We start from the raw sequence: 18383 nt of genomic DNA, 5'->3' as shown, positions 1-18383 counted from the left end.
CATTAAACAGAGGAGGAGGTCTCAGATTTCAGCTTTCAAAAACATATAATGGAGCTTTAGGCCTGATCCCCAGTCAGTTTCACTCCAATCAACAGAGTGGCCCATCAGTGAGTCAGACAAACAAGGACCCTAATGAGCCTCCATTGTTAGGAGAGTGAGAACAATCTGCAAACTATCCAGCTTACATCACATCTCAGCTTTAAAAGCTCAACTCCACACTCTCTATTTCTGAATTGAGAAAGCTCCTCGGATGAGAAGAGAAACGTCTTCAACTACAGAATAGAAGTCCAGTTGTTTTTGTTTTTTAACCTTCTTTGAATTTTTACCATGGCCTGGATGACTGAGAATCTACACCAGCACACAGTACCCTTCTTTTAAAGAAAGAAAAAACCCACAAAGGTCAATGAAAAGACTTGAAACTGATAAAAAAACAAAGTTTAAAAGTAATGACTGACTGTCATTAGTTGATTTTTAGTAGTTTTTTTGTTCTTCTTCTTTTTACTTTTGTCAGTTTGAAATAATTTCAGTGACCTTTCTCAGTTTTCCTTTCTTTAATGAAAGTGTATAAACACATTTGTGTATGTCAAGATTCTGCTTTAAAGTTTTAAAATACATTATTTGTAAAATGGAGCAAACAGTGAAAACAATGAAAAAAAGTATTAATATTTTAAAATAAATTCTAATAATCAAAACACATTTTCTGTGTTTTTTCCTTCTCATTCAAGCAAAGTGACACATTTTATAGGACAAGCCCAATCAACTATTAATCAACCATTTTATAGTTAATGGCCTATTTACGTCAGAAAGCCTTGATCCTATGTTTTAGTGGCAAATAAATGTTTGAAATGTGTTTTTATTTTTATTTGAGAATGTCTGACTCATTAAAGCCGTGCGTGTTTAAAAGATGTGGAGAAAGACTCAAATGTTGTGGAAACACTTAAGTCTGTATCTTATTGGATCCACTGTTTCCTCATCACAGAGAGTAGAGAGTAGCCCAGAGAACAGAGCGTAGCCCATAGAAGGAAAAAGAACCAAAGCGTGTCACACAAATAAACAGGTCACTCCTTATGAGGAGTTATGAAAGAAACGATGACGCACAAAATGACGAAACAGAAGCATGGGGCAGATAAAAGCTGGAGGCATATTTGAGAGACATTTGTCACAGGTGGCAGCTACGTTGGATGGGTGACACATGAAGGGAGGAGACACTGCCCTTTCAAGCTTCAAATGAGCCCACCAAGCTACAGGACGTTTGAGATATGTGCTATTAAAACAGTTCTCAATATGCTGACAGAATTTTAAATAAAGTTAGACAAATAGCAGTTCATCATCACACTAATTATTTTGATAAAATTCTATTAGCTGTTCAAATACAATAACAAAGGATGCAGTTTTACTGTATTCTCTGTGTGTGATGTTTTCCAGGATGCAGATCAAGAATCATCTGTAAGTAGTGGCAGAGAAGAGGACTTTGAAGACTCTACTGGACATTAAGGATAATGCCAGTCATCCTCTACACACCAGAGGAGCCTGTTTAATGACAGACTGCTCCTTCCCAAGTGCAGGACTAACAGACTTAAAAACTCTTTTGTCCCGCACGTCATCAGGCTGTACATTTCCTCCTTGGGGGGCGGAGGGGTCACGGGAGGCTAAGGGAAGGAATGATGAGTAGGAACCACCCAGTAACCCAAACAAACAGTTAACCTGCAACCTGATCACCACAACGCACAACTGGACTTTATGTGCAACGTACAGTTCAAAGTGCAATACCCCTCCTACAGGACTCTTTCTTTCTTTTTTTAGCCTCTTTTTACATGTTCTTTATATTTATATAGTGTTCTACCTCTGTACTGTATCGATGCTGCTGCTGGAACCTTAATTTCCTTGAAGGAACCTTCCCAAGGGATTAATAAAGATCTATCTATCTGCATAATAATCACCATCTAAGCCCTACAATCGTAATTCACAAAAAAATCCCATTATTGCTGAATTTCATCAATGAAAAAAAAAAACAAAAACAGCAAAGATGCTTGCAGAATGTGGTACTGAGATGAAACTAGAAGTGTGAAACTTGTAGACAAAATAAACACCATGTAAGAGCCACAGAGCGTAGAGCTGAAATGAAGGAATCTGTCTGTAAAACACTGCTTCACGCCTGTGACCTCCATGCATGGAAGGATATTTGTATAGAAGTGTTTTCTAAAATGCATTATCATTAATTAAAGGCCTAGCATTTCTTTAAGGAATGCATATCCCCCCCTTCCATTCATGCCAGAGTTTCAGCCTCAGATGTCATGCTCAGAGTATGGATTGCAGATGATTCTCTGCTAATACCACATCAAATGTGAGCTCAACATTTGTAAAATTGTCTGATTGTCTGTTATAGCCATTTTTTTTTGCCGGCTAATACTGACTAACTGTGGTGGCCATCTTGAATTAGGTTAACTCTAAAGGTTAATCAGTTGTAGATGTACATCCACTGATAATCTTCTAAAAGTTGAATTAAACTCAGTCCAGTGGTTCATGACATTTGGTTCACAGTCAAACAGCGTCAACTCCATCAGCTTAAAGTTTTAAACACCTTGGACAGTGTTTAGCATTTGAAGTAGGTGTTGAGAAAGACTCTCAGCTACTCCCACATCAAATTTTAGCTCAATGTCTATAAACTTGATTGAATTATAGATATTTGTGTTTTCTAAGTGACTATTTTGAAATGGATTGGCTCTCAAAGCTATTTATCTGTAGAGGTAAATTACAAAATTATTCCTTGAAAGTTTTATTAAAATCTGTCTTGTGGTTCTTGAGATATATTGCTAACAAACAGAGTTGATTCTAATAGTTATTAGCAAAGTTTCAAACAGATCTTTTATGGTCTGTTAGGACTCAGAATATGTGCTGGAGATTACTCATTTTGAACTTGGTATATTCAAAAAGTTAATCAGAAGTAGATGTATATCCAGTAATTTAGTTCAGAAAATGTTGTTAAAGTTTGTCCAGTGGTTCATTGGATTTTTTTGGTAGCTGTTACACACACACACACACACACACAGAGGCAAAAATATTAACCATCCACCTTTGCCTTTTGACAGTGGATGATAAAAGAAAAAACCCTACTTTTTTGTCTTTTTGAACCTTTGAAATGGAAGAATTTTTAAACCTCAGTGCGTAACATTAGTGATTATTTTTTTTGTGGCTCAACTGGAAAGTGTTGCACATGCACTTCAGGTGTCTTAACTGTTTCATGATTGTCCTGTATAATTAAGGTAATTTTCCTCCCACACTAACAGGATAATTATACTAACACAGGAAGCGATGACTCAAACTTCATGATCCTAAGGAACAAGTTTCCTCAGCTGGAAGTTTGTTCCTGCTTGTGACGCTCTCAGGAAATGAAGAAACAAATGTGTCAACGTTCTCAAGCATGTGAGTGAAAGAGGAGGGCAATCAAAAGGGTGAGAATATAAATATCCACATTTAAAAATCATCAATTAGCACTCAGCATTGATTACAATCTTTTATATATGCAACAAAAACATAATTACTGCGTAGCATCTTCCCACAGCTGATTAATGCTCTCAATTGCTGCCAGTCACACACAAATTGCATTGTAATAGTGAGGGGTTTTTGCAGGCGCCATCTGCATGGATAATAGCATCACATTTGCAGACATATTTAGTTTCAATGGTTTTTCTCCAACGTCACTGCTGAGAATGTCACTGCAAATTAACTTTCTGCTTTGGTATTTTGGGAAATGGACCTACAGAGGAAAACCCTTACAGCTTGAGTCCCTTTTGTCCTTCCGGAGCTGAGAATATTACCATCTCTGCTTGAGGGGAAGACGTGTCAGCGGCTGACGCTGCAGGACCCAGGTGGTCCGGGAGGAGGACTGGGATCACCGTGCATCGCTGGGACTCGTTACAGAGTAAGTTCCTGAAAAACAAAACATGGCTCGCCCTGAGTATTGTTCAGTAAAAGACTTGTAGCGACACATACTCACTCATTAGCTGTCAAAAGTTTGTTTATTAATTTACTTACTTGTGCTTGACTTGAGAATGAGCTTTGCAGATTTTTTGGGGCTTATTATTTCCTGTCGCATGTCCAACATTTACTGCAAGCATTAAATAATTACACAAGATCTTTAGTAAAGTAATCACTGGATGTACATTTAGAACTGATTGTCTTTTGGAGTCAACCCAATTTAAGATGGCCACCACAGCCAACCTTAAAAAAAAACACACCTGTCTATAATTCAGACACTGAGCTCAAATGTGGTGCCGTCGTAGCTGAGAGCCAACCCCAACACAAACTTTTATCTGCTACTCACTGCAAAAAATCTTTTCTTAAAACCTTACCTGAAAGAAACCACACTGTCTGTCAGCAAAATATCTCATGTACTACATATACTAATGGATGGATTTTAAGGACAATCTCAGAAAATAATGATGGGATGTACAATTCGTTTACAACTGAATAACTTGTGAAGTCAGCCCAGTTCAGGATGGTTGCCACAGCTTTTCAACATTAACCAACAGAAAAATGTCTGTAACTCAGTCGATTTTACAGATATTGAGTGAAAACCTGAAGTGATATTAGCTTGATATTCTATAACACGAGGAGGGAGGAAACTGCAGCAGTTGGAGAAAAAAAACACATATGCTGGTGTCTCAAATGAGTATCAACTGAAAAACTTACATATATAAACTCAGGCAGACAAAAAACCCAACTTTGTCAACCCTGTTTGATCTAAAAGTATGTCAGTAAGATTTATGACACACTCCCAGTCTCCTACAAAATAAAACATGTTGTATTCAGTATACCATGGAACTGAGATTTTAAACTTCTTCTTTCTGCTTTCATAAAACTCAGGACATGTGAAGACAGAAGAATTTTATTTGTCCATCTGCCAGATCACCTGTTTTCTGAAGTTAAAATCAATCTTCTCCATAGAGTTCTTTTAGGAAGCTGGTAACAAAATGTTACAAAATGACAACTGTCGGATATCATGCTGATTGGTTTTTACATTATTTCAACATTCCTATCTGTCAATATTTTCAAAGCTGGACCCAACCCCACTCACAGGAGTTTGCAAAATCCAAATCAGTGATTCTCAAAGTTTGATTGGGAACCACTGTGGGTCATAAAACAAGAACTGAAGGGTCATGACATGATTTCCAGAAGCCAAATAGAAATTTTGAAAGATTGCTAATAGCACATTTATCTTATAATTGTTATTGAATATAAAACAGAGCACTGATAAAGAACACCCTTTAACAGCAGTTTAGGATGTTTGTGCTGATTTCTATCCTTGTTTTAGAGGGTCCCAGTCTCTCTTGTTTTGGAGCCACTTATCGTAAACATCTTCTCTTTATTTCTGTCTTCAGCAAGAATTGTTGGGAACACAAAAAAATATTGAAAGCTTACAAACAAACTAGACTAATCATATCAACTTCTGAAATATAAATAAATTACATAATTTAAAAAATGTTGTTTTTATGTTGCATTTTTCCATCCATCCATCCATCCGTCCGTCCGTCCGTCCGTCCGTCCATCCATCCATCCATTTTCTTTACCTGCTTCTCCATTCCGGGTCGCGGGGAGCTGGTGCCTATCCCCAGCAGTCACTGTGTGAGAGGCGGGGTGCATTTTTCTTTATCTTTTGTAATTCTTATTTACATTTTATTTTTTAACCTAATTGCTTGTTGTTTAAAATGTATCTTTGTATTTAAACACATTATTTTTTTTCCTGTCACTATTTATGCATTTTTCTCCTTTTACATTTCTTTTCTTTTCTTCATTCCCTTATGTGACTCACAAATGTGTGCTTCCGTCTAATAAACACTGGTTCAAAAACAAAAATGTCTCACCCTGTTTCGTTACTGTTTTTAATTTTCACATTTTGTCATCGATGTATTCAGCTGCTGGGTGGAATGAATTTAAATACATTTATTTGTTTATTCATTATTTTATTTATAAATAAAATGTGTTAAATGTGTTAAGAAGGAATAAAACACAGAACATTAAACCTTACAGAGAATATACTGTACAATCGCAGATCATCACTTGAAAACTTAACATGTTTACTGTGGACGTTCACACTTTTCCATGACTAACTTTGCACAGCACAGTGGAAAAAGCAGTTCTCTTGGGGAGAAAGAGCTAAACAACAAGGGACGAAAAGGCTTCCTGCCTAATGACCCATCAGAGAAACTGTAGATACTAAAGGTTTGACATTTAAAGTGGAGTGAAAAGGAGTTTCAACTGGGACAACTGGAACAAAATGCTAATCAGGAAATACACACACCACAAAGATGTCTTTATAAAGAAAAATGTCACTAAATTCATTAGACAGTCACAACTATTTTCTGCTGTTTTAAGCAAATACAAACTGAAAGCATGAGTTTTAGAAAGGCATAAGTCTGGGAGAAGTCACAGTAACTACACATGAATAATTTTGTGCTTCCTAGTTACTCACAATCCTACAGAAAGGGAAAAGTTACAACATAAAATTAAAATGTTGAGGAGATAGTCTAGTCTTTTTTTGAAGTGATGTTCTGGCAGTTAGTTATTTATAGTTTGAACCTTATAATTTGCAACATCAGTCATGGAGCAGAGTATGAAGACAAGGGCAGAAGCCCTTCATCAGCAGCCTTGGCACCATCGTCTATCTCTGCTTACCAGGCGTACATTCAACTACTTTCCTGCTCTCTCATCTGAGAGAGCAGGAACAAACTAAACAAACAGGGCATAACAGTGTGTAAAGGTTCAATATTAGCCAATGTAGCATTCTTCCATGTTGGTATGTTGTTTTTGACATACCACTGTCATAGAGCACAAACATGCTTGGCGCTCTATGACTGATGTCACGGCTGAAAGGTATGAACTATTATTAACTATATGATAGAACATCACTTAAAAAAAAACTTGGTTCCTTTTAAATGTGATGATATGAATAAGATGCAGGTTTGAAATGTACATTTGTTTTTTCTACAGATCACTACTTGTTTTTGCTCTGCTCTTGGAAGAAGTCGTTGCAGGCTACAGTCAGGGCTGCCACCAGCACAACGAACTCATTGAAGTCCACCTCGTTGTCCTTGTTAGAGTCCAGGTCATTCATGATTTTTTCCACCAGCATCGGATCCTTCTGAGACTGTAATCAATCAGAAAGAGGAAGAGAAGTTATGAACTCTGCAGTCTGACATCTGTTCAGTACTCACTCATGGTTCTCTCACAAGAAAGAAAACCAATGCCATTGACCCCTCAGGTTCCTCTTTAGCCATTTAAAGATAACTTAAACACACAAGTTAGCAGAGACACAAAGCAGAGTTGCCAATTACTGAAGTTGCTGCTGTTTGAAGTTTTTCTGTTTTAGCCATCAACAATTCATGAAAAAAAAAATCCAACCAACACTGAACAGGGATTGTCTCAGTTGAGAAAATGTCATCCAAGTTGGGCTTTATGACTATTTTTATTGATGTGTGCTGAAGATGATGAATATGGTGGGACTATAAACATGTCATTTTCTGAAGGCGCATCAAGCTCTCTGCAAAGTGATAGATTGTTGGATCTCTCCAGAATAATGGGAGGAAGGGAAAGTCTCTCCCTACTCAGCATTTTCTACAGCATGGTGGTCAATGAAGAACTTGCTGCCTTTGGGTGAAGTTTTAATCTATATTTAGATGCATTGCGATTCTAAAATTTTTAATTTCAAAATGTTAAAAATGGATTATTATTTAATGTTAATAATATCATTGCAGATCATATATGGTGCACACACAACAGAGGTGCAACAAAACATCACCTTGAAAGCCAGTTAAAGGGAAAGATGACAAGAAACACACTGTATGTATACTGAGTACACGCTTCACTTGGTCAAAGACTTCAAATTCAGTGAGACTGCTATGGAAAATTTGCATCTTTTCTTGCAAGTCTGAGTTGCCAGCTACTCTCCAACAGATTCAGGCCAATGAGATACTACCTTTTGTTGCACCCTTTGAAACCCCAATAGAAAGTGGGTCAGCTAGCTCTAACATAGACATCCATTGTCACAGACTCTTCTGTCATTGTACTCAGCATTTTTGCTAAAATGACAACGATTTTATGTTGCCTTGTAAAGCAAAAAAATTTGTTTCCTGTAGGTCTGAGAAAGTTTATGCTCAAGATTTTGGTTGAAGTGTGAGTATGAATGCATCAAGATGCGTCAATAATCTTTTATAATTGCATCACATCCCTCTGAATTGTGAGGTGCTTAAAGAGTCACACCCCTACAGATGACTGACCTTGGCTGCAGCAGACCTGTTGGTGCTTCTCTTATCTCCTGCAAGTTGGAATTGCAACAAACTTTCATCATTTTTACAAGTTTCCTATTACAAGGTTTCTACAAAGAACTAACACTCAGTTATGGTCAAGACTGTTGAATTGAACTCTTTACCTGAATTCTTTGACACAGGAGTTGTTCTCCTTCATCTACAGAACGCAGTGAGGGACTGCTGGACCCAGGCCAGTCAGGAACTGTACTATTCTCTGCTGTGCAGCTGTGATTCCCTGGAGCTGTGTTCAGAGGTTCTGCACCTTATGGGAGTTCCACCCAGAACGTGCAGGAACCATTTCTAGTGCTGTCTTAGACCCACGATATGTGCTGCATTAAACAGTGGAAAACTATATCCAGGATAGTCAGACCACTCGTTTTATTTGCTGTATGGTTATGGTTTGTGTCCATAAAAATATAATTAATTAATAATTCTAGAGCTGGTAACAATAAGACTTATTAGTGTGGCAGTACTTCCTTTATTTTGATTTTCTTTAATTTCAAGTAGTTAACTTTTATCCTCCCATGACACTATGTTTAAAAACAATAATCTAAATTTATATTTTTGTAACTGAGTGTCAGTCTTGTCACTCAACCACCTTTTTGTAACAAGAATTAACTTTAACAACAATTATTCAACCATAATTGTACTTCCATAAGTAAATTTATATTTAAAAAATCAGGTTCTCTCTCAGTTTCTTGTGTAAAACTAGCTTAAGAACCCTAAAAGTGACAAGCATCAACTGAGCAAAGGCTAACTTTCAATATTATTCGGATTCAGCGTTCACACCATGGTGATCCTGATCCTGTTTCTTCCAGATATTTTTTGTAATCAAACAACTTCCACTTCCTCTGTGCTGTTCTAACCATTGATGCATCAAAATGTTTAGGTTGTCAGAAGTAGTGTGCTGTAACATTTTGTATTTAAACTTTTTATATGTTTTGAATTATTTAACTTCATTTAGAAAGCTTTCTCCACAGAAACACACTGAGATGTTTTCAGCTTTTCGGTACAGTTCTGCAAAATAAAAAAAAATAAAAAAATGGCTACTTTTCAGCTAATTGTAGCTGTTGTCAACAAACGTTGCAAACCTTTGCTTAAGGCTACTTTTTAGTTATTTTTTGCTTTTACTAATTGTAGTTTTAAGACTATTTTGATAGTTTTTCCTTTTAGCTACTGTTTTGCTAGTTTCACATTTTAGCTACTGTTTAGGTCATTTTAGTTTTTAGCTGCTGTTCATTTTAGCTTGTGTTTTGATTGTTTCGGGTTTTGTTTACTCAATTTAACTTTAACAACTCAGTTTTAGCTTCAACAAATTTCAACAAAGTCATTCAGCACTCAGCATTCACACTGCATTTTCACAAAAAAACCCCCCAAAAAATTCTAGTTGTTTGTGTTTTTTGTTTGATTATTGTTACAAAGAAATAAAAGGTCAAATTCTGGGCAACTTGTCACCGCCGTAAACGTGGGTGGTTGTAGCACACAGCAGGCCTTTCACAGTAATGTCTTGACAGAAAGTTTTAAAGATTAAATTTGAGTTTAGGCTATCAATATTGTCATGATTTCTAGCATTTTTGGGTTTGTTCTTAGTTTTGTTTTGGGTTCTTGTTTTTCCTGCTTTCTTCAGTTTTGTTTTTTCCTTTTGAGTTTTATTTTATACTTTTGGTTTTGTTCTCATGTTCTGTCTGTCTCTGCCTCTTGGTTCTGTCCTCATGGTCTTTGTTTGTCATTATCCTCTCTCTGCCCTCTGTCTACTCCTGCTTTCTGCCACACCCATCTCCACCTGTTGTCAATCTTCGTTACTCACCTGTGCCCACTTCACCTGATTGTCCCCAGTGTTTAAAACTTGGTCTTCCTCTCCACCTCCCTGCCGATTCATTGTTGTTTGTTAGATGTTGGTTGTTGTTTTTTGTCCACGGTTCTTCCTTGCCTCATCTTGCTGTATCATATAGGGATTTTTGTTATAGTTAGTTTTGCTGCCACAACAGCTTTTGTTTTCTGTTTTGTTAGTTTAAAAATAAACCTTCTTTTATTAACTATGTGTCTGCGGATTGGGTTCGCCACGCTCACACCACGTCATGACAAATATTGTACAAAAAGTAATATTTCAAGTCTGTTTCACGCGTGTTAAAGATTTCTGTTTGCAGAAAAGTGTTGGTGAATTTTCCTGCCAGGGCTGCGTTTATTCTCAGAGGTGACTACAGCTCAGGGCGGTGTGATGACCTCATGGGGTAGTCTATTTTTGGAGTTCATATGGCCCACTGAGGATGATGGTGGTGGTGGTGGTGATGATGATGATGATGCTGTGTGAGCACCTGAGGCGTCCCATCCGCATGAAAGAGGACAAGCAGTGAGAAGAAAGACATCTGAAGGCGTCAGAGGTTTCAGACCCAGGTCGTTTGGAGACATGCTGGTCTTAATCATTGGAAATTGCAGGCTTTCCACGCTGCTATCACACTGACTCAGGACCTGGGTTTATCTCAAATGACCCTATTTATCTTCTTCTCCACATCCTTTATTTCTCACCGTGCTATGATGCAGTTATGCTCTGACAGCAGGATAGCAATCAGAGAAAATCAATTTCCTCTTACAAGGTCAGACTGCTAAATTATATAGAAGCAGCATCATTTAATTTGACCTTTAAGTGAATAAGACAACAAAGTGCCAAAGACCCTTAAGCAAATGACCATAATTACTATGGTCATTAGGTAACAAGAAAATACAGGGAGATATACCTGAAAATCCTCTCAGAAGATGCTATTTTCCTACGTGTTTGTTTTTTTTTTTTTTAAATAACTTTCAGATACAAGAATTTTGATTTATCACACAACAAATATAATGTGAAAATATGTACTTTACCGTGAGGAAGTCTGTGAGCTCACTGTTCAAGAGCTGCTTCAGTTCACCTTTGTTGAGTTTGTGTTTATCACCATCATTCCCAGAGTAGTTGTAGAAAACTGCTATCAGTGCACCCATGGCCCCCTCAAGCTGGCTCGGCATCCTGATGGAAGGATAAAAACTACCGCAGGTCCCTGAAATAAAAAGGAAAGAAAAAATATCAGCTTTAAAATGTAGATTAGATAAGAAAATTTAGATTTGATTTAGATAAGAGGAATACGTTTTTTGTAGGTAAAATGATATTCTAACCTTGTTAGAATCGTGCACAAATGTTGCAGCGCAGCTGGTTTGTTAAGAAATGAGGAGAAGCAACGCAGACAATCCCCTATCTTAGTGGAGATAATTAATTCCACAGGTAAGGAGCCCTTGGTAACAGTCTTCCTTTCCAGATTTTAATCAGAGCGGTTAAGTGAAAAACAAAACAGGCACTGGCGCAATCCTGAAGCCCTCGTGGGGATTCATCAAGGCCTGAGCCATGTGTGGGTCTGTCTTCACACATGTGTCTGCACCACCTAATGCATCCCTGAAGTGACTCCAGTGACACTGTAACAGTTTATCAGAGGGAGGACGGCTTGCTGTGAAGTGTTAATGAGTCAGTAGGAAACTTGGGTCTTGTCAGAATGTACAACAGTTATCTGAAGAAGTAATAGTGTCAGAAATTGTTTGGTGACAACAAAGCTTTTCCTGAGTATTAGAATTTTGTTTGTGTTTAAATGATTTAATGATGCTCCACAAGAAAGAACCACAGAAACTGCAGTATCCCCCACTGGATGCAATAAAAGAACCATGGAAAAACCATGGATACCCGAATGTTCCAGGATCCATGCTGCCTTCACACATTGTGGAGGAAGGTTTAATGTCCCACCTGTGTGATAGTAAGTTATATGAAGCTCTGAGCATTTGCTCACAAAGAAATGCATCTTTTCTAATACTTTCAATCAGCTTTGGGTGGTATTTCAAAAATATTTCCAATGAACTAATGCATTTGCAAACATGTCAATATTTTATGTCACAGCAAGGTTTCATTTAAAAAATATGACACACAAACAAAACTGGTACACTTTTTCTGCAAAGATAACTTTTGGTTTGTTCAAGTTGCATTATACAGAGATTTTTGATTGTTTTGTTGCTAAAATGCATCTGCAGGTTTACAATGTTTAAGTGTTTAGTCTGGGAATTACAGACAACATTAATCATGTAATCAGCTAATCTGATCATTTCCCCATCTCCTAATTTATAACTGCAATACTTGGCAAATTTAGTTTTCAGAAGGATAGCAGTGTTCTAACCATGGCAACCAATGCTGTAGAAAAGATTTAATGGGTCAAGCATCCAGTTAGGGCAAAGACAAAAGAACTTTTGTGCTTTATGCTTTTTTTTTGTTTGTTTGTTTGTTTGTTTTGTTTTTACTGTCTTGCTTGATTTTTTTGTTTGCTTTGTTAACAGTACTTTGTGTTACTTCTGGAGTTGCTTTAAATTTAAAGTTGAGTTGAGCTGATTGTAGTCCTCCTGTGGTGAATTAAAATAATTTAACAAGATTTGAAAAGGAATAGACATCTCTATAGAATGCCTCCCAGCTGACACTTCATGTCAGAGAAAAACAAACAAACCATGGGGTCAAAGGAACTGCCTGCAGAGTTCAGAGACAGACTTGCTGCAAGGCACAGATCTGATGAAGGTTACAAAAATAATTCTGCTGCTCTGAAGGCTCCTCAGAGCTCACTGACATTAATTGTTTGTCACAACCAGGACTTTTTCCAAAAACGGGTCAACCAGCCACTCTGGGTGAGAAAGTTTTTAGTGACAGAGGCCACCAGGAACCTGATAGTCACTCTGACAGAGTTTCAAGAGTTCCAGTGTGGAGATGGGACAGGTTCCAGAAGGACAACCAGTACTGCAGGTCTCCACCAGTCTGGGCTTTATGACAGAATGGTTTGATGAAACTGGGGAGAGGGAAGTCTGGGTCTCCCTGCTTAGGCTGCTACCCCTGCGACCCGACCACGGATAAGAGGAAGAGGATGGATGATGGATGGATGGATAGAAGGAGGGAGGGATGGATGGATGGATGGATGGATGGATAGATGAATGGTTTGATGAAACTTTGTACTTTGTCTTTTATACTATGCACATTTTTTATCACATCATTTGATTATTGTATGCATTTTTTATATTTATTGTTAAATAACTAGCTAACTTGACTGTGAGGAAGACAGATTTAACTGCCACTGCTTAATTTTTTTTGTTTGCGCTGTTTTTATTATACATTATGTAATGTAAATGTTGATATTTGTAAATGGTGTTGCTAACTTGCCAGGTCCCTCTTGAAATAGAGATTGTAGATCTCAATGAGGTTATTATCTGGTTAAATAAAGGTTATGGTGAACTACGATATGTTACATGCTATGGGATGACAGATGAATATGTTCACCTTTAGCATCTCATCATCCATATTTATTTCTCATGTTCTTTAATGTGGTTGTCACTTTCAAATAAAATAAATTCAAAGTCTCTCTTAATCCCAAACACTTGAAAAACACTCTCAGACTGTGGATGCAGAATGGAACCATTTGGCCTCGAGTCTAAACATTATGTCTCGATGAAGGCACCGCTCATCACCTGCCCACCATCTCCACAGTGAAGCATGGTGGTGGCAGCATCTGAGAAGCTTCACCTTCCAACATGATAAGGACCCAAAGCACAAAGTGAAGACAACACATAAGTAGCTCAGGGACAACTTTCCAAGAGTGATCCAGCCAGAACCCTGATACAAACACCTTTGGAAGATCTGAACATGGCTCCATCTAGTTGGACTGAGCCTGAGAAGAAAAGAGACAAATGAGTTCCCCAGCTCAGGTATGCAAAGCTTGTTGTAGCAAACCTCAACCAGGGGCTAAAACTGCAGCCAAAAATACTTCAACAAAGGACGAATAAAGGCTCTGAATACTTTTGGAAATGTAATGTTTTACTTTTTTATTTTTTAAATTTTACAAAATGTTTATAAAATTCTGATCTCAATTCAATAATAGGGGGTACTGAACGTAGCAAGATAAATCAGTTTAAAAAACACTGAAAGTAAAGGAAGCCTGAATAGTTTCTAAAACCACATACAATTTGTAAAACAAATAAAATCAAATACAACCCCAATTCAAATGAAGTTGGGATGTTGTGTAAAACTTAAATAAAAACAGAATACAATGATTTGCAAATCCTTTTCAATCTATATTCAGTCGAATGCACTACAATGAAAAGATATTTAATGTTCAAACGGATAAACTTTATTGGGGTTTTGCAAATAAATATTAACTCATTTTAAATGTTATGCCTGCACACATTCCCACAAAGCTGGGACAGGGGCAACAAAGGACTGGGAAAGTTAAAGAATGCTCAAAAAACATCTGTTTGGAGCATCTCACTGTCAGGAACGGTGGAGACGGAGGCAAACCCAGAACGCAGACTCATAGTAGTGAACAGAAAAACTAATTTATTAAACTAAGAAACAAATGGAAACAAAAAGCTGACGTGGCAGCAAAACGAAAAGAAAAACAGAGCATGAACACGGAGCAAAAGAATCGGGACAGGACGGCAAACACAACAAGCAACCAACGACAAACATGAGACAAACCTTAGACAATGAACCAGCGAGGTATGGGAAGAGTGACCGGGCTTTTAAGACTGCTGATAACGAGGTGAGTGGGAACAGGTGGAATGATTACTGATTCGGGACAGGTGAAGATGGGCGTGGCTAACAGACAAATGAATGACTGGGGAAGAGTGGAAATGAGAACACAAACATGAGAACAGAACCAAGAAGAAAACAAAAACCAGATAACTAAAAATAGAAAACAAAACCAAACACAAACCAGAGAACTAAAACAAAACCCAGAAAAATCCAAATCACCACACTCACAGGTGAACAGGTTAACTGGAAACAGGTGAGTGTCATGATTGGGTATAAAGGGAGCATCCTCGAAAGGCTCAGTCATTCACAAGCAAGGATGGGGCGATTGTCAGTGAACGCAGCTCATCTCTACATTGACAAGTGCAAGTTAAAACTCTGAAAGCATCAACAACACCCAGAAACGCTGCCGGCTCCTCTGGGCCTGAGTTCTTCTGAGATGGACTGATGCAAAGTGAAAAAGTGTCCTGTGGTCTGATGAGTCCACATTTCAGATTGGACTCGTTGGCCAAAGAGGAGAAGAACTGTCCAGATTAGTATCAGCACAAACCTGAGAAGCCAGCATCTCTGATGGTATGGGGGTGTATTAGTGTCCATGGCATGGGTAACTTGAACATCTGTGAAGGCACCATTAATGCTGAAAGGTTCATACAGGTTTTGGAGCAACATTTGCTGCCATCCAAGCAACATCTTTTTCAGGGACGTCCCTGCTTATTTCAGCAGCCAAGCCACATTCTGCACATCTTCCAACAGCGTGGCTTCATAATAAAAGAGTGTGGGTACTAGACCGGCCTGCCTGCAGTCCAGACCTGTCTCCCATTGAAGATGTGTGGCACATTATGAAGAGTAAAACATGACAATGGAAACCCTGAACTGTTGAGCAACTGAAGCTGTACATCAAGCAAGAATGGGAAAGAATTCCACCTACAAAGCTTCAACATTTAATGTCCTCAGTTCCCAAACACTTATTGAGTGTTGTTAAAAGGAAAGGTGATGGAACACAGTGGTAAACATGTCTCCGTCCCAGCTGTTGGAACGTGTTGCAGGCATCAAATTCAAAATGAGTGAATATTTGCAAAAAACTGTAAAGTTTATCCGTTTGAACATTAAATATCTTGTCTTTGTAGTGTATTCAATTAAATATAGGTTGAAAAGGATTTGCAAATCATCGTATTCTGTTTTTATTTAAGTTTTACACAACGTCCCGATTTCATTTGAATTGGGGTTGTATTTGATTTTATTTGTTTTACAAATTATATGTGGTTTTAGGAACTATTCAGGCTTCCTTTTTCTTTTTTTCAGCTTAATTTTGGATTGTAAAAACAGAATGGAATAAACATTGTATATATTGTGATAAAAACAAAAAAACTCCAGGGTGGTTGTAGGGGTTGATGGCTGAGCAGAGTAAATAGGAATATTGTAATACATAGCCTGCAGCATTCCCTTTGTTGATGAGAAACAACTGATTATGGGAAGGATATGGGGTCATACAAGGAAGATGCTATAAAGCTCCATGCATGGTGATTTAGAAGGTGCTTTGCTGTAGGAAAGATATGATGCGTACACTGTGTAGCAGATGAAATATCTAGATACAAATAAATTGCATTTTGAGGAAATAGTACTGTGATCTGTGATACCTATCTGGCTCCTAATCTTTCAGCAGCAGTCTAAAAGGTTTCTTAAAATAGGACATTCATTCAATCCAAAATCTAGTACAGATTAAAGATTGACAAAGGGTTTTTTATTAGGTAATAAAACAAAAACAAAATAAAAGCCTAGCATTTCTTGAAAAAACTTATATCACCCACAAACCTTGCATGCAAGACTGAAAGCAGTTCATGACGAGAATGGTTACTTCTGTCGGTCAACTTGTAAAAGATGTCCTCTGCAACCTTGTGATACTGTACCTGTCAGCCATCCTTAATCATCCAAGCTCTTTCCATTTACTAATCACCCTGCACAGCATTAATACTCCTTCTCTTCTCATGTTTAATGTCATATCCTCATATGCAAGTCTGTTCAGTCCTGTTTTTGTTTTTTTTGTCAGCTGCATTTGTGATCTAAACATTTTGGATTTATACATGCCTGCTACCAGCTGCATGCATTCCTGGGTCCACCACCAGAACACCTTGAATGTTGCAAACCCTCATTTTCCTTTCACTTCACAATTATGTGATACTTTGTGTTGGTGTACCACATAAAATCCCAATAAAATACTTTAAAGTTTGTAATTGTAACTAAAAGGAAATGTGGAAAAGTTCAAGGGGTGTAAATACTTTTTCAGCATAATGTAGCTGGTTGCCCAGCTTGGTCATACAAATAAAACTTGTGTTGTCTGTTTCACCACAAACTTCATTGTTTTGATTGTCTCTGCTATCTCAGTTTCACCTTGTCACACTCTCGTTGCAGGCTTTATTTTTAGCAGCTGCAGCTTTCATTGTTTGTCATTTGGTGTCCGATGGTCCCCCTGAAACATGAAAAGCCCTCCTTTGTCACTGTGTCATAACTGACAGCGGAGAATAACAATCTCTTCATCGCAGACAACACCCGAGGGATGCAGGATGTCAGGTGTACGTTCAGCTTCTTTTCCACTGCCATGAAGGAAAAAACTTTCCATTTGTTAAGGTGATGAAACTGTTTCTCCCTAAAGCTTCAGGTTATGACTGATCTGCAGAAGGTGACCTGTTAAGCCTCAAACCCTAACTCACACTAAAACCTTTAAACATTTTTTTAAACACTGAGAGGTTTTTTAATTAATATAATATTGGTCATAAATCAGTGAGTCACGTTTTTATTGGGATTTTGCTGTGATGCATGGTGGACACAGAATACAATATTATCCTTATGTTTAGCAAAAAAAAAAAAAGTCACACAATAAGTTCATTATTTTTTTATGTTTTATTTATTATTATTATTTACTACTTCATAAAATAATCTATTTCTGTAGCAATACATAATACACTCTGGTACTTACACAGTAGAATACACCCTGAAGGTACCCTGAACATACTGGGTACACACATTGTGAGTATTATGTAATTAATCCATCTATGCATTTATGTACCTGCTTCTTCCATTCCAGGCTGGTGCCTATCTCCAGCAACCATTGTGAGAGAGGCAGGGGACACCCTGGACAGGTCTTCAGTCCATCACAGGAACACATACAGACAAATGAGACAAACAACCATTCACACTCTCACTCACACCTAGGGACAGTTTAGAGTCACCAGTTAACCTAACATGCATGTTTTTGGTCTGTGGGAGGAAACCAGAGTACTCGGAGTAAACCCTCCCATGCATGGGGAAAACATGTAAACTCAACATAGAAAGTCTCCAGGCAGTAAGCAGACCTGCAACCTTAATGCTGAGAGGCAACAGCTCTAACCACTGTGCCTAATATTATGTATTTCTACCCAGTGGCGTCACTAGGCCTGTTTTAGGGGGGCTTCAGCCCCCCTAAAATGTTTTCAAGCCCCCCTAAATAATTTTGGTGTCAAAAAAAA

General features: G+C 37.8%; 1 protein-coding gene across 1 annotated transcript; it reads right to left on the bottom strand.

Annotated features, from left to right (window-relative positions):
- Positions 1–5966: 5966 nt before the first annotated feature.
- On the bottom strand, positions 5967–11530 carry s100z (S100 calcium binding protein Z). Its single transcript, XM_017431182.3, has 3 exons — positions 11454–11530; positions 11166–11338; positions 5967–7147 (listed from the first exon to the last, which is right to left on the bottom strand). Exons 2-3 carry the CDS (start codon positions 11304–11306, stop codon positions 6995–6997), a joined length of 294 nt encoding a protein of 97 aa, XP_017286671.1. The 5' UTR covers positions 11307–11338; positions 11454–11530; the 3' UTR covers positions 5967–6994.
- Positions 11531–18383: the final 6853 nt, after the last annotated feature.

The sequence above is a fragment of the Kryptolebias marmoratus genome, linkage group LG14 (assembly GCF_001649575.2).
Source record: "Kryptolebias marmoratus isolate JLee-2015 linkage group LG14, ASM164957v2, whole genome shotgun sequence".
Lineage (NCBI taxonomy): Eukaryota > Metazoa > Chordata > Actinopteri > Cyprinodontiformes > Rivulidae > Kryptolebias > Kryptolebias marmoratus.
Note: the sequence above shows the minus strand (reverse complement) of the source record. Positions and strands in the feature narration are given on the sequence as shown.

Excerpts from the sequence above, each read along its gene's own strand:
- s100z (XM_017431182.3), bottom strand. The coding sequence starts at position 11,306 with ATGCCGAGCCAGCTTGAGGGGGCCATGGGTGCACTGATAGCAGTTTTC. Across the intron at positions 7,148-11,165 it reads AGCTCACAGACTTCCTCACG|TCTCAGAAGGATCCGATGCT; the intron begins GTAAAGTACATA and ends GATTGATTACAG.